The sequence below is a fragment of the Tinamus guttatus genome, unplaced genomic scaffold, assembly GCF_059628265.1.
Source record: "Tinamus guttatus ecotype Peru unplaced genomic scaffold, ASM5962826v1 Tinamus_guttatus_pri_ptg000311l, whole genome shotgun sequence".
NCBI lineage: Eukaryota > Metazoa > Chordata > Aves > Tinamiformes > Tinamidae > Tinamus > Tinamus guttatus.
Window position 1 is genome coordinate 1,032,395 of NW_028288845.1, and position 23,268 is coordinate 1,055,662.

Below are 23,268 nucleotides of genomic sequence, written 5' to 3' on the forward strand. Positions count from 1 at the left end.
GTTTGGGAGAAAAGTATTGTGAGATGCCCCCATGTTCATGTAGAGCTCAGAGTACCTTGGTAAGATGTTTACATAATGGAAGATACCTGTTAAGCAGTCCTTGAATTTGCCTGAATAGCACTCTCCAATAATAACTGATAAAGCTGATAAAACAAGTAGAGTGGCACAAAAATAAAAATAAGTAAACATCTTGCATTAATGCCTTGGTAAGGTTGCACAGAAATGTGTGGACATGCAAAAAATACATACCTGAATACAGTCACTAGTCTTTATCTTTGTTAAGAAACCTGTGCCCAATGCCTTGAAAGTGGATGAAAAATGAGTAAACCAGAAAACATCCCTTTCTCTGTAGTTAAAATTCAGATTCTTATTCCAGACAACAAGCATTTCTGTCAGAAGAACAATGGTATTTTATTCAGAAATTCTGAAAAGCAGTGGAAAAGGGAACAAGTCTGGTAATTTGAGATTTAACTCTTACATGGGGATTAATTACTAACATCTGTGACACTTTACTTTCTCTGCAAGCTTCAGCCTGCAAAGCCAAGCCTCAGCTTCATTGGAGCTCCTTAGGCAGCGCATCCCAGGCAGAAACCATTCTATTTCTCCAGCTGAAATGAGAATGGAAGTGGCAGGGAGACAAGGATATATTTAGCTCTGTTCCTGGCTGCCTGGAGGCAGCATCGCTTATGGCTAACGATTCATGAGTTCCCCCAACATGATGTTAGGAGCAGAAACACTGGTGCTAGCTCCATCGCGCCGCAAAAGGTAGTCAATTAGGAAGCAAGGCAGAGGTTTGAACAGAGCACAGGGCAACGTGAGCTCAGTTCACACAGGGAAGGTACATTTTGTGCCAGAGCAGGAAAAGCAGCCTGAGTATCTTGCACTCCTGTCTGCACCGCTTTCCAGGTTACTTGTTCAGCTCACGAGCTGAGCATAAAGTCCAAGAATGATGGCAGTGACTGACCGAACATATGTAAACTGAGAAATGCAAAATAATCAGAACTCCTGTGCACAGGCCAGGAATTGCTGTTGAAAAGAGTTCTGGATAAACTCCTATATAACTAAAAAAAAAAAAAAAAAGTCACTTTGCTGAAATGCTTCTATCTGAGCTTTGCTCTTAGTACCATCCTGACTTGATCTGATTGCTTGTTTTCTGTCTATCTGCAGTTCTTCAAAAACTGTTTTCTTAGATATATATAAGAGAGATTGAAAGTTCACAGCAGAAATGGCCTCTGAGTATACGAGTTAAATCTAGACAACACAGCACTCTAAAATTGGAGTGATTTATATAGTTTACCTTTTTAGAATTGACTGGCAGTGAAGTGCTAATAAACTTGAATTTTGTACATGCCTCATAATCTTGTATTTAGGCTCTAAACAACATTTCAGTTGAAGAAACCATCTAATTACCATCCTATCTACTGGGAGTAACACACTGTACAAAATGTTGCTTTATTGCAAAATTCATCCAAGCTTGACCGATTGCTCTAAATACTTAAGCACCAGAAATGAAGATTACAGTACCAAAAATGTGGAAACCCCTCCAACAAAGCTGCTTTCTGAGAGAATCTACATTCTTAACAGAAACCAGCACAGACAGGAAAGGTCCAAAAGGAACAGGCAGAAGGACCAAAGGGCTGGGCAGAACGTGGTTTGTGGGTTCCTGCTCGCTGCCTCCCCAGAGCAATCAGGGAAGGGCTGTGAAAATGGTGGTGAGCGGGAGGGGAGCGGCCTACGCAGAAACCAAGAGGCGTCACGGGTTGAAGGCTGCGGCTAACGCTCCCAAAGTGCTCGTTTCCAAAGGGAGCGGAGGCTGCCTTGGAAGGAGCTCCTTTCTTACTCTTCACCCTTGCAGGAATTCTCTCCTGCCTCTGGGATGGATCCCTGTCCCCTTGCCCTGCTCCGGCGGTGACGCTGAGCGTGGCAGAGGCTCCTCATCCGCTCCCTCAGCTGGCACTGACAAGTTAGCTGGTGTTTCTGGCACTCACCCACTGCTGTGACATCTCCTGCACCGCCTTCCCCAGGCAGTGCAAAGGCCAAGAAAACCCTATGCCAGAGCCACTGAGGGACCCTCCTTCAAGCCAGGATCACCTTGGAACAGCGAGGGAGGATTAAGCTCTTCCCTCCCCTTTACAAACACCGCCCTGTTAGTGCCTGCAGCCACCAACAGTCATTAGTGAAGACAGTGAAAAGCAAAAGCACGACACTCTTGTCATCTCCTCTTTCCTTCAGACAAACACAAGCCTTGCATTTTGTTAAGGACCACCACTAGCTGACAGGTGCTGACTTCTCGTGACCAGCTTCCAAAAGGACACTGAGCCATGGTCTCCACGATGCAGTGGGACTTGGACAGCTGCTGACAACTCATTCACTCAAGAGTTGGTCTAGAAGGCAGCAGAAACCCACAGCAGGCTGCAGTGAATTTGGAGCTATACATGTAATTATGGAATTCTAAATTCCGTATATATTTTTTTAGGAGCAGACCTCTCTCTCAAACACACAACATTCCCCTTTGCAGGAAGAAGGGCTTCAGCATTTGGAAGACCTTAGCAAGTTTCTGTTCTCCATGAGAGAATCCAATGTGCAATGATACATCTTGTTTTTGAGCAGAAAGACAGAGTTCTAAGCAACCATTTTAAGAGATGTCAGAAGAAAGGAGCAATCCTTAAGGTAACTTTTATGTCTTTTTGTTGGTGGCAGCGGTGGTGGGTTTTTTTTGCCTGTAAGTTTCCTTTCAACATTAGACCAAGGCAGTCTTACTGCACTAGTACACAGGTATAACCAGGTTGTTCCATAGGGGAACCTATGTACCTAGGCTCTCCTTTAACAAGCAAAACTACGACCAAAACCAAAAATCCTCAGGTGGTCTAAACTGCTAACTCTTCACCAACATAACTCAAACACTCCAGACCAACAGAAGTTTCTCTCCAATGCGTCCCTCCCATCAAAACTGGGCAAATACTGAAGTGTACTGGAGGAAAGGAAAGCAAGAAAGATGCTGTTTATTTCTGGTTGGCTAAGGGTTCTTTGTGTTAAAATATTCTTTGTATTAAACCATCTGTTCCCAAAAGCTGCAAAATTAATGAATAGAAAAGGCAAGGTTAAGTGGACTAGCCAGTGAATTTGAAATTACTATAATTTATTTCAATGTATATTGGTGATCTTCTTTAGGGTTTGCTGAAAAATAATTTCCAGCATAGCTTCTTCCTTTCCCTTAGCCTGGGTCTCATTAGTCATGTTCTGAGGCAACAGGTTTCCATGACAGCAAACATTGAGTCTCTCACAGCACAGTGCTTGGTATCTGCTCTCAACGCTCTAAGCTTTCACCACTGCACTGCGGCCTCCACTGCTATGCTCATGACGAAAAATCCTTGACCAAACCTAAGAGTCACTTAAATCATGAACTACATTTTTCTTGCACCGCGACCTTTCTAAAGAACACGCACTCTGCACAATTCAGTAAAGGTTGCCAAATTCTCCAGAAGGATGTTTGCACCTGCTCTGAGCTCACAAGTTCTTGGCAGCAATTTAAAACAAAAATATCACTACGTAAAATGATAATGCTGAATAAGTTGACTCCACGTCCACGAAGTTATCTGACGTTAATGAAAATCCTGTCATAGGAATTAACTGCAGAGTTCAGAACTTTGGTTACAGACCTTATTTTATGGAGAATGAGGGAATCATGCCCCTCACACTGAAGCTAAGAAAAAAAATATCTTCAGACACATATTTAGTGGAGCAGAATGTCATTACCAAGCACAGAGAGGAGCTTGCTTTCTTTAGTGACCATTTTGTATCTTGTTATTTTGAGAGGTGACTGCTGATCTAATGTCTCTACCTCACTGACAGTTTTGTTTGAAAGTTTCACTCACACTGTTAAACTCTTCTAATCTTTCTTTATGTTTCAATCCCTGCTGACACCTAATGTACCATTACATTACTACTCCTATGCAGCACAGCACTAAGCAGAGGGTAAAAATCATGTGTTCTCTATTGGAAGGACTGTAAAATAAAAGGAGGAAAAAAAAAAACCCAGTAAATCGGTAACAAAGCTTTCATAGCTTAGCATTACTTTGTCTGAAAAAGAAAACCAGAGAGAACCGAACCTAAACTTTACAGAATTTTCCACCTGTGTTTCTGAAAGCTTGTGGGTTTTTTTGTTTTTTGAGGAAGAGGAGCTGAGAGAGGGAGGTGAAGATTCATTTTGAAAGGCTTGGGTTGAGCAAAAGTTGATATGAGAAAACCTAAATGCCATTTCCCCTCCAGTTCTTTGTAAGAGCCAACACATTTCAATCAGCTACAACAAACAAATGCAGAATGAAAAATCAAAACGATAATAATTCATGAATCCCATGAGTTCCTGCCACACTTCTGCTTCTCTCCCATGATGATTTGTCATACTTATTAATATTCATTTGGACATTACTACACCTATTTTTATCCAAGTGTAATCTCTCACTCTCTCTCTAATTGCCCTGCTATGTTTGCAGATGTCACAATTCATGAGTCACCATTAGCTGCAGGATGGAGAAGCAGCCCTGTCACGACTGGGAGGTCGGAGTAAGATCACAGCTAGAATCCTGCAGGCAGAGAACACTACAAAGGCAAAAAGCTTTTTGTTAGATGCAACTGGCAGAAGCAAGGAAGGGAATCGAGATTAACAACACAACCGTGGTTAATGGTTATTTTGGTAAGTGCAGTTTTTGTTAAGGCACTTGGAGTTTGTCAGCAGGTGAGGGTTCTTCCTAAAATGATTAGGAAGGCAGGCTTATGATACCCTTATAAGAAATTATTGCCCTGTTTTGATACATTCAAAAACTCAAGGAATGTGACAGTCAGAAAACACAGTCAGAGAGTCACAGTATGGCTCAAAAAAAAAAAAAAGAAAGAGTAAAAGCAAGTGAAATTACCGACAATTTCGCTGAATAAAAGTGACTTATCAAAGCAAAGAGCTAGACCTGTAAAGAGCCTCTTTACACATTCTGAATTAGCTTCTTAATCAATTAAATATTCTGCTTTAAGTAACATCATTTCAAACCGGGAGAAAATAATACACAATTCATAAAATTTCATTAATATACTATTAAATTGGATATTGTCAGATCTATTAAAAGCCCTTCAGCAATTCCACTATTTTTTTTTCAGTGCTAAAAGTATCACTTTGACATCAATACTCAGAAAACAGATGGATAAAGTAATTATAAAATGAACAGCATGATGCTATGAACCAGCTTCTCACAGTTTTACTAACAGGATAGATAAACACGAGTATAAAATAAGTGGGCTGATTATTAGCAAAATTATGTCAGGGTGTTCAGGGAAAAAAAAAACCTCTCACTTCCCTGGGAAGAGGAAGCAGAAATGACAAATTTATAATAATCAGTCAGGACATTTAAAGACTACAAAAATCCTTGAAGGAAAAAACTGACTGTGCATCCCAGAACAGAGTAAATGCTGAAGGGAAATGCAAATCAACGCTCAGATCATCCTGGCATATTTCCATACTTACCTAAATTCTGTATAGGATAACTTCATGATTTGACAAACAGAGAAATATTAATGGGATAAGATAGATAAAAGGGCAATTCTCTCAGTTTTGTAGTTTAATAAAGAATAGAATAATTTCCTCAAGGAACCCAGTTAAGACTGTCTATAGAGAGACCAAACTACTCAAAATCCCTCACCCCTACCAAAAAAACCATGAACTGAGGGAGAGATGAGCAAGGCAACAGAGCTGCTCCTCCACGCAAAACTACAGTGTTTCATAACACACAAGATCTACAATCCAACTGGTTCTTTTCCTTTTTTTCCATTTTACCCTTTTTCCAATTGTTTGCAAAGTTATAGGAAGTCGATTAAACTGTTCAGCCTTCATAAAACTAGGCCATGTTCACCTTCACAGGGAAAGACACAGAAATAGGCCATCTGCATGAAGAAATAAAAGGACTACTAAAATCTGACCGGTCTGCTTAGACTCAGAGAAGTCTTCTAGACTCATGGAGGTGCATGTTTCTTCTTATGCTGGATGGGTTACTATGTCCAGAAAAAGCTTCTGAAATCAGGGTCCACAACAACTTGATTTTTAGAAAAAAAATATTATTAGACTAGAATAATCATTACATTCAAAATAATGGACATTTGTACAAAAGTAGAGTCATACAGTCAGCAGCAGACCAAAACTAGTATAAATACCTCTTCCAATTATTGCCAGAATATCATCCTAATTTGACAAAACCTGTAGCTAAAAGACTTCGTATAAAAGAGGTGTTCAGTCCAGCAAGGAAGAGAGAGTGCAATTACAGTTCTGAGAAACAAGTACAGGCATGTATTTCTTACACCTGATATTACATTAGCTGACCTTCATCTTGACCGTTATACAAACACATCCCTTTAGTTATTGGCTTTATGGTATTTCTCTGAGACACTTCCTCATCTGGCACTTTGGGTAGCAATTTCAGTATGTGCATTTTATAGGTGCACACAGCAGTTCTCTCTCCAGGTAATTTTAACATTAAAATGCAGGCTTGTTCATGTACTCTTCCACTGTCTGCAGAAAAAAACAAAGGAAGGAAGGATTTAGGCATTGTGGGGTTGTAAAGTAACACTATATAAAGCTTTAGAAACAGATCTCCTTGTCCTCTTTGAAGTTATAGTTTTGCATGGAATTAGAACAAATTAAAATTTAGCAATAAAGCTATTTCAGAAATATTATTGGCCTTTTAGAATCTGTCCTTCAAATCACAACATATTAGAGTTATTGCTAAACTCATCATATCTAGTTGGCCTTGGTAGGCAAATGGCCTACTCACATGAGCAAATTCCAGACCCCTTTGAAAAAAGCTCTACTCACATAGCATTTCCCTAGCTAGTTCAACCAACATATTATTTACTTTAATATTAGATCGTCCTAAATTATGAAGTAAATCCATTACATTCATCTTCTCTTGTCATTATGGACTCAACAATGTAAGTTACTGAAGAAAATTCCTGCAGGGTTTTGATTAATGGTTATACACAGGTGCCTTGTAGAAAAACTACACAGGTGTTTATGAAAAAAAAAAAAAAGGTTTCCAGCATACTCCTATTCTGATTTTAAATGTTAAATAGGTCATTCGTTTCCAAGCTATTTGTGAAACAAAAGAGCTTTTTTAATATTTACACATACATATGCATAGAATAAAATATAACCTTAGATTTTTTATATATATATACACATACACAATATATAAGCATCTTAGATATAGCTTAACCTGCTGCTTAATACTGTAATAAACGAACTATATCGGTTGACCCCAAAAAGCTGTGGAAGATGCAAGAAACTTCAAGCAGATTTCCTAAGATGCAATAGCGCCGAATTCAAATGGTCTGTAACTGCTAACTTAACTGCTGCACCTTGTGACACTGAACTTAACATAATCAAATACCAGGAGTATTTAGTTGTATTTTAAGCTCCTGTCAAACAAAGGAGCTGCAGAAAGATGAGGTGTTTGCCTTCTGTGTCTTACCTCTTGCAACATGTCAGAATCTTCTATAGCTTTCACTGCAGACTTCTTTGAAGTTTCTTGTACTTCTCCACCCATTATAAATTCATCAAGAATAAAATAAGCTTTTTCAAAATTAAAGATTATATCCAGCTCACACACCTGGCAGGACACAAAACCCCACCCCATATTTAAATCAGTTTTACAGCATTATAAATATTACTGGGCCAAATGCTGTTAAATTATCAAGCATATTCAACACGTGCATTCTTTTGGCAGGTAGCAGAGTGAAGGAGGACACTGCTGATTACACAGTATCACAGCTTCTGCACACATAAATCATTACTCTCTGCACAAACTTAGACTAGACGCAAAGATATTCTATTTATTATATTTTGTTTAACACACTGTATTTGCAACAAGTTTCATAAGCACAAAGCTGAATTCCAAAACATCCTAATCTACTAAGTTTATAGTAGGTCTATACAGCACATGTATGGATTACATTCATTCATATAGAGCTTCACAGTGCAAGACAAATTCCCTGCCCTAGTGACCTTGCAGTGACCACCTGCTTCTTTGCTTTGCAACTGTGCAAACATGAGTCATGGCACAGTGATTTAGATAAGGCAGGAACACAGGGACAATTTCAATTGCATGAAATATGCATGGAAGAAATGGGTTTCTCATAGTCTTTAAAGACTTCTTTGAACCTTCCTTCAGTTTTTTTTTTCTTTCTAAAAATACAAAAACAATCCCCCTTGATTTATACAATGTCCTCTTTTACATTCCCTTTATTCTTGCAAAATATTACAGGGGGAAAAAAAAAAAAAAAAAAAAAAAAAAAAAAAAAAAGGAAAAGGAAAAGCAGCATACCTGAAGATGTCAGGAAGAAAAATTAGAGCACTGTCACCCAGAGTTTTAAAATAATTTTCCTTTTCCCTCAAATTCTAGTGCCAGAAGAAGGTGCAAAACATGAGGGTTGATTTTGTTTTGGGAGAAAGGATAGTAAGTATCTTTTCGTGCAGTTTCAGCATCATATTTTTACACACTCTGTTAATGAGTCCCACTCCGGATTGACAGGCAGAGTCTATCAGGGCAAGCAGTGCACATGGAAACGCTAGGCAGAGCAGCTACAGATAATTGCATTCCTGGCTGCCAGAAAACAAACAGTTCACGGGAGAAAATGAAACCTACATTTCCAAAGTATCTGTCCAGTAGTTCTACATATCGATGAACGACCTCTAGTGTCAGGAGCTCATTATCCTGCTCTTCTATTGCACAACAGAAGTACAGACTAGCATACCTAGGAAAATAAAGGCAAAAAGAGGAGAGCAAACAACAGGATTCTCAATGCTTTGCTCTTTGCAAAGCAACAAATATGATGATATCTATCTGGTCTCTAAAATAGATATATTTACTTTCTTCCTCACAGTGCCTCACGAAGCACATAAAAACAAAAAGTTAAACAAATTATTAGTAAAAAACCCTCACCCTTGGCAAAGTGGAAAACCCACGGAATATTAGACACCCCAATCACTGGTTCTTAGCAAAGCAAACAAGGAGCATGTCAGAGATCTACCTCATCTGCGGCAGGAGCTTTGCAGGCTACAATGGATTAACTGTGGAATGGGATATTAGCTCTTTATTTATATTATACATATGTTTTATATATATATAGATATAAAAATATGCATGTAAGTGTGCAAAAACAAAGGTGGAAAGGGCTAGAGCGATAGATGCAGTGGTTAGAGCTCCAAGCTGTCACAGCAGCTGATCAGATATACATTTTACATCCATCATTTCACTGCAAGGTACTAATTTTTTTCTAAATGGGACATGCTGCTTCGTTTGTCTAGTGTGCTATTATAAAGTCTGATTTTGTTTACTGTAGCTTTACAAGGATTAAAAGGCAGTTATTGTTACACATCGTGTAACTGGGGACCAACAATTCATTTAGAAGAGTAAACAGGAATTAAAAATTTCCAGAGCAACAAATATTTCAAAGACAAAAGCTGACAAAATGTCGAAAGCCTCTCAGAACATTTTTTTACAAACTTTTAAGAGTCTTATAAAGCCTAGTGCACTTCTAGTCAAATATCCTGAAGATCTAGAAGGAGGAATAAAGCCTCGAGCCTTCCAACAGAATTTCGACTATTAATACTTACTGTATTACCCCATTTTTCTCTTTTGACAAATTGAGTAAGTATTTTTCACCTAACAATTTACTTTGCTGATTTATCCAGGGACACTGGTGCAGAGGTTTGACTCAAGATGGAAGATGTTTACTATCATGTTCTGGTACTTGGCACTTTTTAAAAACAAATGTGAGCATTTACTTTTCCTCTTCTAGAGTGTGTGGCATTTATAAGAATAGTAGTTGTATGTTCTCATAAAATTACTCACACCTTTTGTAAACAAGCTTGAGGTCTTTCCAGTCAACAAAACTGCTTGTTTTCTGATTGCGAGCCAAAATGATCTGAACAATTTCTCGAGTGATCTTTTTCTTCTCCTTCTCAGGTAGCGTCGTATACCACTTCTGAAGCCTTAATTTCCCCTGTCGACTGAACAGCAGTATAAAGTGTATCTGAAATAAGCAGAGCAACATGGTTAGTGCCAGTACCCCAGCCAGCCTCCTGGACACGTAACAGCAGGAAGAACATGTCCATGGGATCTCAGTGAAGCCACCCCCGACCTCGACGGGCGTTTTGGACACGGCGCCGGTGAGGTTTGAGGGGCTGAGCGTGGCAGCAGGGATCACAGTGTTCAAGCGTGGAAGCTGACTTGACCATTTCAAGTGACAAATAAAATGCCATGATCCCAGAAGAAAACAACCAAGTGCTTTGGAGCTTGACAAGTTTTGCAAAACAAATCACCAGATTATGAAACACAGTTTATTATGGGCCTAGGACATTAGAATAAAATAGCACTGCATGTGTTTTGGTTCTACTAGATTTTCAGTTTTAAAGCTAATCAGAATTTTGCATGATTTGCAAAGCTTTTTTTCAAGCTTAGCATTAGCAGTATTATTGAAATACAGAACAACTAGCTTTAGAATCGGCCTAAAAGCCAATGAGATTTTAGGAGAAAATCATCAGTTAACACTTACACAAATACGTTTCTCAGCAGATTTAAGTAACTGACCATACTATGTCTACAAGCTGCCTAGCAAGTCATCTGCTCTCTGCACAGAAATTGCTTTGACGATGCAGGAAATCCACTTGAGGATGACCGGTCGTCCCAGCGGGGTGTGCTCTGCTGAACAAGCACATCGTGTTTCACCCGGCTTATCCCCATGTCCGCGCTTCCCCATCGCTTCATCTTCCCGCTAAGGATTAAAGCTAAGGTCCATAATTACTATGAAGATCACATGCAGATTTCTGTGAAGAAAAGAAGTCATTCTGTGCTTCGGTAAAGTCAAAGCACGGAAGTGCATCATAGAAGCTCCTACTTAAAAGTAAAAGGAGAGAGGGAAAAAAAGAATTTCAAACAAAATATTCAGAATTCAGAACTATTCTCTAGCAAATAAGCCACATAGTTGTTGAGTGATCTGGAGATAAGAACTCTGAAAATCTTGGAAAATACTTCAAATGTGGGATCATTTTAGGGACAGGTGGATTGTTTAAATCCTGTCTGTCTGTGGCAGGGTTACTACAAATATGACTCTTGCTATCATTAGACTAATGTGCTTGATAAAATTACGAGGATTTTATAGCTGCCTTGTGCTGAGTACTATAATATACCCCAGATAGGTTTGCTAAATAAAAATAATTATGTTCCTGGCGGTACACATGCCCTGATGACAGTGAAGATCAAAGCATCAGGTTCTTGCCTTCTTCTGTTCCCATTACCAACTGTTTTCTGACCTGATAATATTCCAGCCACCTCTTCTCCTTCCCAGTACATGAAGGGACTTATTGTCCGTACCCTTGTCCACTGACAGGAGCTGGATGAACGAAAGGCTCTTTTCCTTGCTGCACAGCACATTCCCTTCAAAGCCCTTGCAAAAATGAGAGTCGTTTGAAAAGCAGAGAGAATCAGCTCTGACGATGCAGGTCAGCAGGTGCTCATTTTACACTAATAGGGCAGAGGACACAGCTATTTGACAAACATACATCTAAAATAAGTTGGGATATGTAGGGCAGGAGGCTCTGATTCCAGTGAAAATGCAGGGAGTTTGTGAATCCTGGCAAAAGCTGTGGGCATGCTCAGCGGAATAAGATTCCTGTTTCTTGAGAGAGTTTCTTGCATCCTCAGAAAAGCAGCAATTTGCTTGCAGGGCTCCAAGAGAGGAAGATAATGTCAGTGTATTCTGGTTTAGGTTCAACTGTTGGACCCACAGGACTTTCAAAATCTGAATGCCTGAGAGATACATACTTCTCCAGGTCTGCAACCATATACCTCCAAAGGGTAAACATGAATATATTTTCCATTTGCTGCAGATTAACTTCAATATGTTAGGCTTCACCCATAGGAAACTGAGCTACTCTCCGTTTAAAACTGCTTTGAAAACGCCCCTGAGTTTCTTCTAAAAATGCCATTGACTTTTCACCATAATTTGTATATCTCCACAGATAAAAGGCAACATCTTCCTAAGGCAATCAGAAAATACCCATTAATGCCCTTTGATGCACTGAGATTCATATACCAGCTTCAGGTACCCTGTCTTTGGGGCCTTGTATACCATGCTGCATTTCCCATGCAATATATACCTGCATACCCCATAATTAGTTCTACAATTATTGAAATATTTACAGCTAGAAAATACGCAAAGGTGACTGTAGTTCATCCCCATGCTAATTTTAAATGCAACAGAAGAGAAAATACTATCCTTCGGCCTAAGTATGTATGACTGGTTGAGACCTCCTGCAACAAAGCAGCATATTAGAAAGCTGTAGTTACCTAAAAGAAAAACATTGTTTTTTTTTTTTCCTATTCTTATGATTCATTCTCCCTTTTCTAATGTCTAAACTCCACTCAACCTGGAGAATGCTCTGAAAGGCAAGTAATTTTACATTCTTGGGTGATTAAAAGGCTTCATTCTTATAAGTTTTAACATCAGGTTTCTGTAGACACTTCTTCATTCTGGTCAACACTGCACCGCCCAGCCACATTAACAGGATATAATCCATCTCTCATTTGTGTAGCTCCATTCATTACAGCTCACTGAAAGATTTGGATGCATCAAAAACCCCGGAAAGTACAGCATAAATGCAAATGTAATAGCTCCTCTGTTCCTGGTCCTTGATTCTGGCAAAATAAATGTTTTCCCATTGTACTAATGACAAGATAGATGTTGATTAAGGGATTTTTGGTTGATGTTCAGCAGCCAATCTACAAAGAAGGGCAAGCTATCCTGCAATATTTTATTTTTAACTCCAAAGAAAAGCATACGCAAATGATTTGCTTCAAAGAAGCTAACTTTCAAGCAGCACATTTGGTTTTCTTCCATTGGATTTTCAGGGTGTGCTGGAGATGACTAATAATCACACCCTAAATCAATGAAATTCCTTGTATTTGGCTGACTCACCTCAAACTTGGATCATCTGCACCTTTTACAGAGGTTTAATCAAAACGGTACTGTAATTTTTAATAAGGCTGTCTCAAGCATTTAGTAACCATTCCATACTGCAGTACAGAACCACTCCTAAGTTAGACCATCAAATAGGAAGGCAAAGCAGGTTTTCCTCTCTCCCTTTTTTTTGACCTCACTGTCTAATGCTATAAACATGTCAAAGATGCCACATTTATTCCTGCAAGGAAAACTCAAAGGGTCAGTGCACCAAGCATCTAACCCACCCCACTGCAAGAAGAAGGTGTGCTAGAAACACTTCTCCTCCCACGCAGGAGAGGACACCGGCTGATGGAGGGCTCAAAGGAGCAGATTTCACTTTTTAACTCAGTTTTTGCAAGTATTTGGTCAGCTAGGCAGCTCTGCCACCCAAACAGCACTGCTCTTTAACCCTGTCTTCAGCTGCAACCTTTCCAAACTCAGTTTAAAAAGCCTTGACCTCTCCTGATCAAAGCCATCTCTAAAAACAGAAATTGAACTCACAGGTAACGAATAATCCCAGAGGAGGGACTGCTCTCCCAGAAGAGGGAGCTGGGTAGGGTTAGAAAGTCTGGGTTCTGTTATGTGTGCGCTGCAGGTAACAGCACGACAACGGGCAGGGTTCAAACACAGTAACTTGTGGTCCACAGAAAAGGAAAGGGCAGGAAAAGCCCCTCATGGGCGAGCGCTGCCGGTGCCCGCGGGGAGCCGCCGGCCGGAGGCTCTTCCAGTGCAACCTCCCGCTCCGTTTCCCTCCAACCTGCCGTGCTTCTTGTCTTCTAGTTGGCTGCATAATCTGCCCACCTTTTACTATTTGTTATTTTTCCTTACTACATGAAATAATATCTTTTCCCAGACAGACAGCTGTCCAGAAAGCGTTTTCCAGCATAGTTTCTGAAAATGAACAAAAAATGCTTGCACTGAGGTGTTTCTTTAAAAAACAGTGGGCATCCATATTGTCTCAGTCATTAAATGACTTTCTTTTCCAATCCAAAACACTTAATATTGATATTTTGTTTAGTTTAGTTTTCTTTTTTTTTTTCAGGGAGTAAATATTGCAAATATTTCCAAGAAAAAACAAGAGGCACCATGGACCAATGCATGGTTTGGAAAGCCAGGCTTCCAGAGTGGAATGAAAATACGTACTGAATGCGTAACTATCCGCCCAACACACTAACAATCGAAGCAATCCAAGGATAGACAGAACACTCGAATACTTCTAATGAGTAATTTTTCACTCATGTAAGTGAAATTAATTTATATGCGATAAGGAAGAGCAAACCAGGCGGGGAATCCAGACACATCCCGGCCTCTGCAGCGTGGGAGCAGCCCGTAAGAGCTCAATGGCCACGGGAACGTTGGGAACGTCCCATCGCCGGCTGCAGCAGCCGGGCCTGTGAGCGGAGGGACCCAAGCTCGCTGGCGACATGGAGAGCAGGATCGTGTGAAGACATCCAGGGCAATTACGAGCTGTGTAATCACGGCCCTCCTGCCTCCTGCGGGGGCTCTTGCAGCTGGTTTTATTTGTTTGCGTGCTGTTACGGCAAAAAAAAAATTGCTAGGTTGCTCTGAGGCAGACGGGGGATCGTGGAGCAAATCCCCAGGAGCTGTCCCCACAGGAATGACGCGGTAGAAAGGGGACGCGCCGAGGTCTGCGGGGCTTTGTAAACACATTTTCACAGCAGAGGATTAAACGAAGTTGAAGAGCTTGTGAGTCACGCTAGCCCTCGTGTGCGTTATCATCACGAGGAGCCATTCTCCCAGGCTGTTCTGCCAGCAGCTGTGAAGAAGCAGAGCAAAGCCCTGGCAGCGAGAGTTGCAGCCTCTTCTGCTCTCATTTTGGGTCCGTTACCGGCAAAGCCCCGTAACGCAGCCCTGCAGAGCAAAGCGTAGAGCCTGGTGCTGGGTAGGGGCGCAGCGGAGGGGTCCGAGAGCACCCACGCTCCCCAGGCAGCCGGCAGGACGCTCCCCCGAAGGCAGCGGCGCGCGGGGCACGGGGACGGCCCTGCTCCCGCGGCAGCCTCGCGCGGGGCACGGGGACGGCCCTGCTCCCGCGGCAGCCACATGTGGGGCACGGGGACGGCCCTGCTCTTGGGGCAGCCACACGTGGGGCACGGGGACGGCCCTGCTCCCGCGGCAGCCACGCGCGGGGCACGGGGACGGCCCTGCTCTTGGGGCAGCCACATGCGGGGCACGGGGACGGCCCTGCTCCCGCGGCAGCCTCGCGCGGGTTCCCTCAGCTCTCGTCTCAGCAGAGAGGCGGGGGGACAGCCTGAGCTCCAGGAGGACCAGGGATATGCACATGCTTGGATCATATTTGTGAATGACTTCGAAAGAGAAGGACATCCTCTTTTTTTCCATTTGTTGGAAGCATTTCTTTCCATTTTTTGGAAACATTGAAGCATTTCATTTCACTTTCCAACAGAGAAAAATCTCAGTTTCCCCTTTGAAGGGACACTTCTTTTTTTGTTAAAGAAAAAATAAACATAGATTTAATAACCTAAATGTGAGAGAAACAACTATTGTTTGGCGGGGGGGAACAGGTGGAATACACAGTGTCACAAATGCTTTACCCTGACCTCAAACCTGACCTCAAACTTTGCCTCCAGAAATAAAGCTGTTTGAGTGCAAGTTTTGGGGCCAAAAATCAACCCTGCTATTCTAATCCTTCTGCTCTATGGCAGGTCTTGCCATCAGACTTGGTGGAAATTACATGTTTGAGGTCCTGCTCTCCACCCCCAGCTATTTGCTGCTCTACACAGGGTCGCGTCTCTGCACACATCTCTGAAGAGACAAGTCCACAAAAGCCTTATTTCATAGCCTAAGTAAGCGCAGATACAGACTCATAATGAATTAACATTCAAAGCTAAGTGGCTGCTTTTCAGCACTTACGCCCTCCAGATAGTGCTCGGTATCTGATAAGATATATAGTTATACAGGCTTGTTACGCAGAACAAGCCTAATTCTGGGAAGAGGATGAAGTCCATTAGACTCCACAGCCTGATGGTTATAAATTTTCAGTTTCATTTTCTAGCAGGGTGTTTAGCCACTCTCATGGTTTTGCTAGAGCTTGGGCTAGACACCCACACCCAGACCTTCACCTTGCAGCGCTGAGCGTACAAAGGTAGAACATGGAAAACCTCTGCATTTCATCCAACAGAAAGGCAATTCCACGTCTCGCTCCTTGGTGCTTGGCATCTGCGGCTCACCTCGGGGGACCAAGCAGAGGGGGATGATCAAAGGGTGGTGATCACACAGGAATTGCTACACTGGTTAATGAGTTCCTGAGAGGTGCAAGCAGCTGACAGAAACCACCTTCAAGTTCCTGGGGCAACCAAAATGGCAATAACAGACGTTTACTGGCTTGCCAAGGGCTTTTAAGGTCCTCCCTCCTCTCCTTAGGTCTGAGCAGAGGATAGTGGATGAGCACTTTACGTGCATTTAGCAAACAGAAGAAAGAAATACCAGTGGACCCAGCACCGGGGGTTAAACCTGTGGTACAGAGAAACATAAACTGAGGGCACAATAGGCCAGAAAGACATGTCTGCCCAGAGAGACCTGTCACGCCTGTCTTCAAACACACTAATGTAAATTCTGGTATTTTCAGCATTCCCCACAGGCTCTACATGCTGTATTTCTACCCACAAATAAGCACCCCTTGTGCCTGGTGGGGTGTCTTAGGCCTCCCTCCACTTTTGCAGCCCGGGCCTGGCCGCTAGGCAATGCACCCAAAGCAGCCAAGGACAGGCCACCTGCAGGAGCAGGACAGCACGAAAATTAAGGGTGATTAGTAGCTGTGCATATGTGGTACGGGGAGAATTATTTTCACAAGAGAAGCATGGTTTTAATGTAGACATTAGTGGAAAGACTACAACTGGCTCACATAATGCGTGATGAGGACAACACATGAATCTTGTAAATACTGCAGAGGGGAGCACCTCTATCTGCCCTCTCTGACGGGGCAGTCTTCTCAGCGCCCTCATCATTTTGGCACTTTGCTGCTTTTCTGCATCTTACTCTACTTACTTCAAAACCCTGATCTTTATAAGCCACCCCGTAGACCTTCTGAAGGCATCCATTAAAAGCAAAAGCAGCCGAGGGACAAATACTTTACATGATCCACGAGTTTGGCAGCATTTTCTTGCCTCCTCATCATCCAGCTGTGTTCTCATGCAGCCAGATATCCCAGAGGCAAAAGCCTCCCCTCACCCCTCCAATCTTCCCCCTGCAATTGCCTGTCCCCAAAGTAACCCCACAGCCTGGTGGTTCCTGAGATGTGCCTAGGATTTCCTCGCATGTAAGTATAAAAACGGACATATGCACAAGATCAGCTGATGATCGCTTGCAACTTTTCTCCTTTGCTCTCTCAAAACGAGACAGCCCAGTGCAAAGTGGGATCCCTGCAGTGCCAACGAGCCCAGAGTGGTCTCTGCTGGAACAGCGGGACTCAAGTACTTGAGAGATACCAAAGCTGGAAGAGGACCGTGTCACCAACCAGCTAGTACAAACTTCTAAGCAGAAACCTGAAATCTATTTTTCCCACCAAATCCCACAAAATGGTATTCAGCTCAACTGAATGAAATAGTATGGCATCATTTAATACTGGATTACAGATTATCCTGCACAGCATTCTTATGTGAACAGTTCCCAGAGGGAAGTCAATAAAACAGTCAATAAACCTTAATGCCTAGACCATTCACTGTGTAGTCCTGAGTCTCCAGAAATCACAGGGTTAAGGATTCAGAGCCAGAAACTGAATCCAGACAAACCACCAGTGGGACCTTCCTCGATGATCACCTAACTCCTGGGTCAGCATAGGAACCTTTGGCAAAGGGTTCTACCTAGACTAAGAGAAAAAAAAAAATCCTTTCATTTTCTTTAAATTAAATGTCTAAAAACTTCATAGAATGCGGTCTGAATTTTCTTGCTGAGAATCATTCTTTATACCCCAGCAATCTTATACCTTTCTATCCTTTCCCCTACAGTAATCTCTTTCCAAACTGAAAGGTCCCTCTGTTCAGGATCTTCTCAAACGGACGCCGTTACCATGACCTATCCCCACACACAGAGTGCACAACCAGATCAACAAGCCACCGAACCCTAGAGGAAGTGATTTTGTGTAGAACACTGCCTCAAACAAAAGGATTCATTTATTTGCCATGTTCTCTGCCCCCCCTCACCCACTCCAACCTGCTGCCCTTCCTGTCTTGCAGACTTAGATTCCTGGAGGCAAAGTTTGCATCTTTGCTCGCCAGTAGAGACACAGCTGTGCCACAGCACGATCGAGAGCACACGCTCTTCTTTGAATCATCAGTAGTAAATTCTGGGCAACAATGAAAATTTCTTTTATAGATTTATGTTTATTTTAACATTGGAGCATGGAGTCTGTCAGTGAAATCAATATTCAGAATAGGTGAAAACACATTTCCAAGCACTGGACAGACAACAGAAACTGCAGTCACTTCAACAAATATGTCTGCTCAAGCTCCAAGATCAGTGACTTGTATCAAACTCCTTGTTAAGTGGAAAGGTCACTTACCATTTTTTTTCTGTTCAGGCCAAATAAATTTTTTCACTTATCCTATTCCTCAGTGGGATTCTTCTGGTCTTTCTGTGGGTTTCAGATCGTGTCCACAAGTACTGATTTTTCACACTGTACTGATGAAAATCGCAGGTGGGAGGGAAACAAGCCATTTACAAGGCAGGCACTAATTCTGCTCTTGAAGGTATGCAAGCAGAACCCTGTGCTATTATCAGACAAACACTGATAACACCGTGGTGGCAGCAGGATCAAGGTGCTGCAATACGTACGGGCACGGAAGGCTACCGCAGCGCATGTCCGTGCGGAAACAAATCATATTCTCCTCTCTCCCTGCCCCTTGCCTTTCCCTGTCTATTCGGGGGCAATCCTTAAGGGCATGTTTCTCTATGCTGCCAGCAGCAGCCACAGCACTTACCTTTGTCAGGGAGCGGGATCTAGTCTTTTTCTTGAAAACCCTTTTTTTCCCCTCACGTGACATGAAGCAGTAGCTAGGCAGAAAATCAGTCTTTCTCAGCAGAATGTGAAAAAGCTTTGCTAAACAGACTCCTTCCTGAAACTCCCCCACCAGAGTTTTCCCATTGGAACAATTTTCTTGCCAAGATACGGTACCGTTTTCAGCTTCCACTGTGATGAAGGTGGGGAGCACAGCCACGCACTCCAAACAGGAGGAAGCGACCCATTGAGAGTGAGCTGAAACGACTTACTGAAAGGTGTTAGGTTTTGAGTCCAAGTTAGGTGTTAGGTTTTGAGTCCTAGGTGTTAGGTTCTAAGACCCTTATGTCTTGATTTGTAACACGCCCCACATGGAGACCAGATGACAGATGAATTTCAAGTGAAAGAGTACCCTGATAAAAGCACCCTTCCATCACTGGGGTTTCTACAACAGTAGAATCTGTTAAGGCAGATCACTAGTTAACACGACCATGTCAGCAAGTGTTTGTGCTGTGACCACAAAGGAAAAAAAAAAAAAAAAAAAAAAAAAAAAGAATGCACACTCACCTTTCAAAATCATAATAATCAATAGAGCAGACAGTCTCCAAATTACCAATAAACAGCACTATTGTGAGCAAAGCTCCTTTGGGACTACTGAGAGTGCTCTGAAAACTGGCGTTTGTGAAGTGCAAGCAGCAGTTTGAAACCTGCTTCCCTGAAATCAGCTCCCATACGCACTGAAAATAGGAGCGCCACTTATTTACATAAGCTTTTCCGAAGGGAAATGAATGAGCAGGGCTGTCTCTGGGTGTAACCAGAAAGGTTAAATATGCGGACTTGAGGTGTGGAGACTGCTCTGCCATCTGCAAATTCATTACTGTGCATATTCTACATACAAATGCAATGACAGGTACTTCTTTCTAAATGCACTCATTTACACTTAAATGTACAAGGAAGTGCATTCTGGCTGAACCAGCGAAAAACGCAACAGTTCCACCTTTGATGATAGAGCCAAGCATCAAAACCTGCCCCAAATCTGCATGACCATGCAGCGACATGGGTCGCTGCCCACCATTCCCACAAAACACGGCCCATGTCAGCACGCACAGCGGGTACGCGCTCCCATCGCTTCCTTTCTGAACTCGACTGAACACTCCTGCCAAACCTGTTGAAGATGGAGGTCTTAAACACTAGAGCTCCTGAAACTGCCAAGGGGAGAGGCAGCTGGGACAGAGGCATCAGCCGAATGCAGGCTGATGCACAAGCTCCCGGTTTAGGAAATACCAGGGAATGAACCTGGAAAAGCTCTCTTCCAAATGCTCCTACCATGAGAAACCCCACAGCCTGGAACTGCACCATTTAGACACCAGAGCCAGCCAAAACACACGGATCTGCGCAAAACTGAACCCGATACTTCTGCAGGCACTGGCACGAACCAGAACCTCAGCTCCTCAAGTTACAGGAAGACTTTACAAAATCTCCATATACCACAGTTTTGTTTTCCTGGTTGCTTACAGAGAGCCGTCAGTGTGACCTGACACCCCCTGCAAAGGCTCAAAAGGTAGGAAACAAGAAGAAAACACTGATTCCCTTAAAACTAGTGCAAAGCTTCTTAAAAATCATGCAGAAAGGGTATTTTGGCTTCTCGAAACGCCTGGGGCAGCGCTAACCAGAGAGACAGACCGCCCTTTCCAAAGCTCTTTTCCACCTGCAGGAGGCCTGTCCCGCGCCCGCCGTGAGCGCGGCGCGATCCGGGGCGCCGCAGGTGCCGGCCGCGGTGCGGGCGGTGCAGCGGGAGGCCCGGCACTTACCATGGCGTCCGGTGGCGGCGCGGGCCGGGGCTGGAGCTGGGGCCGGTGCTGGCGGCCGCCGCCGCCTCCCTCCTTCCCTCCTCCCGCCCTGCCCTGCCCTGCCCGCCTCCGGGCGCAGGTGAGGCCCGGCGGCCGCGCATCCCGCCCTCCCGCCATGGCCCCGCGGAAAGGCCCCGCGCTGCGCGGCCCCGTCACCACCTGCGTGCACGAGGGCCACCCAAAGGGAGCCGCTGTGCACCCGGCGGGAGCAAGTTTTAATCACAACCTGTGGGGCCGGGTGTTTGCGCCGCGACCCGCCGCAGGGGGATAAAGCAGGGCTGGTTGCAGTACCTCCCATGGCTGGGCTCTGCCAGCCTGGGCCTTCCAGGAGGCGCGTTGGAAAGTGCTTGTGCTGGCAGCTCTGCCAGCCGATGGGCAAGGTCTCGTAGCATCCAGCAGGGCTTTGCCGATAAGCAACTGCTGCCCAAAGCACCCGCAACAGCCGCGCGAGCAAGCGCCCCAAACGCGGCCCGTGGCACCCTGAGCCGCTACCCACAAATAGCGCCGAGGAAGCGAATAACGAGGAGTCCCCAGCGCACAACCCGCCTCGGCGGCGCCTGGACCCGGCCGCGGCGCCCAGCTCTGCAGGGAGCGCCGCTCACTGCAGCTCTCGCACGCGGTTCCGGGCACAGCTCAGCCATTGGGGCCAAAGAGGAACCCCTCTGAGGGCAGGGGACACCGCGGTGCCAGCGCCGGCCGCGCTGCCGCCCCTCCTCAGCCCCTCCGCAGCGAGGGAAGGCCCTCTGGGAAAGGCTGCTGCGAGCGGGGCTCAGAGCCACCCGCAGCCGGCAACGCTGCTTTGCAAGAGCGCAGGGAGAAGGGAAGCTCATATCCCACTCCAGAAAAAAATCAGATTTCTTTCCTGCTTTTCTCCCTGAAAAAAAATAAAGAATACATGTTTTTAAGGAAAAGAGGGAAGAACTAGCTTTATAACTAACAGCAGTATTGTGTTCAAAAAATCAATTAAAAAAATATTTTACAGTACAACTGGTAAACAGATTATATCCTCTGAGAGAGGCAGATTTCTGGGCGTACGTCTGTAACTCAGCTATGCCTATGTCACCCAGCTATACCCGCTTAATCATAAAGAATATAGTTGCTGTGAATGCATTTGCTTGCTAGCCTCTACTGACCGACTTGGACATCCTGGTCCTGTGAAGCAGCCGCAGCAGCTGTGGGCTGCATGAAAATGCAGCTTTTACACACGGCTGTGGTGCAGTGCACAGTATGCCCCAAGAACGGGGGGCACTGGCCCCACTGGCTATGCCGGGGTTCCCTCACCCTCAGTGAGCTCGCTAATACATGCTCATTGCAGTCAGCATCTGGTGAAGTTCGGTTCTCTCAAAGGTGGGTAAGTACAAGCAGGCCACAGAAACTGCTGTGCTAACCCTGCTGAAAGGCTGAGCTCCAGCTCCCCCAGGGCAGGAACATCTGGTCTCCTCGTGTCCCACGCGGTCCCCGGCCCTCCCTCCTGCAGCCTGAGCAGGACAGCAGGGCTGGCTCTGCAGCCCAAGCCCAGGTGTTCCCCAGTGCTGGTGAGCAATGAGTGTCCCTGAGATGACGGCAGCGTTTGGCCTCCGGTGCGCTACGTACGCACCCTAGGATCCTGCAGGCATGCGCACCCCCAGCGCAGCTGGACTGGAGGTGCCGCTATCAATCTTCTCCCCTCAAAAATCCATTAGAAATTAAGAGATAAGCATCTTCCCCCACTCACATCAAAAAAAAAATGGAATAGTTTCATGAAAATAAGTCTTTTCCTGCATCCCACTTAGCCGTGTGCTCCTGTTTACTCCAATGACAGACAATATAATTTTTTGCTTAACAACATTATTGTAATAATTGTACTTTTCTATGAAAAAATCTAAGTTAATTTGATCCATGAACTCAAAGAGAAATAGCTATCTGCTCTTGCATTTTTTTTCAAGTCCATCAGAAAGAAAAGAGCAGCAGCAAACGCATCATACAGACAGTGCACATTGACGACAGTGGCAAACATTAACAATTATGGCCAATCTCGGAAGTTGGCAGAGTTAAGAAATTTGCTGCCCTACAGAGGAAAGACTGCGAATATAACACCATGCTCAAGTTAGATGTTTTTCAGCACAGAAAGACCGACTGTACTTAATGAGTGACTAACTAGAAGCCATATATAGTTGGAATTCTCCTTCTCCCACCACCACTAGGCACATGGGTGCCTGCGTAATTTTGCGATAATTTTCATGATAGCTCAAGCTTTCCTCGCAGAAACTACCGATGGTTATCAGAACTGCACAGCCAGGGGAATGGGGAATGCAGGCAAACTGATGTGAGACCACAGGAAAATTCCACACCATGGCCTCCTTCGGGTCATGCTAATTAATCTGACCACCAAAGCTTGCAAAGTAACACAAAGTTATTTTGCTAACTGAA

The 23,268-nt window shown here is 43.9% G+C and overlaps 1 protein-coding gene across 1 annotated transcript; it reads right to left on the reverse strand.

Moving 5' to 3' along the window:
* Positions 1-6,483: 6,483 nt before the first annotated feature.
* AP1S3 (adaptor related protein complex 1 subunit sigma 3) lies at positions 6,484-10,781 on the reverse strand. Its single transcript, XM_088528551.1, has 5 exons — positions 10,684-10,781; positions 9,893-10,120; positions 8,682-8,790; positions 7,509-7,646; positions 6,484-6,550 (listed from the first exon to the last, which is right to left on the reverse strand). The coding sequence occupies exons 1-5, from the start codon at positions 10,779-10,781 to the stop codon at positions 6,515-6,517; spliced, it is 609 nt and encodes a 202-aa protein (XP_088384677.1). The 3' UTR covers positions 6,484-6,514.
* Positions 10,782-23,268: the final 12,487 nt, after the last annotated feature.

Bases quoted from the DNA above. Each gene is read 5' to 3' on its own strand.
- AP1S3 (XM_088528551.1), bottom strand. From the start codon at position 10,781: ATGGGGATAAGCCGGGTGAAACACGATGTGCTTGTTCAGCAGAGCACA. The intron at 10,121-10,683 runs GCAATTTCTGTG...TTACGTGTCCAG, and splicing joins GGATTTCCTGCATCGTCAAA to GAGGCTGGCTGGGGTACTGG. The intron at 8,791-9,892 runs GTGTGAGTAATT...TTATTTTCCTAG, and splicing joins CTCAAGCTTGTTTACAAAAG to GTATGCTAGTCTGTACTTCT.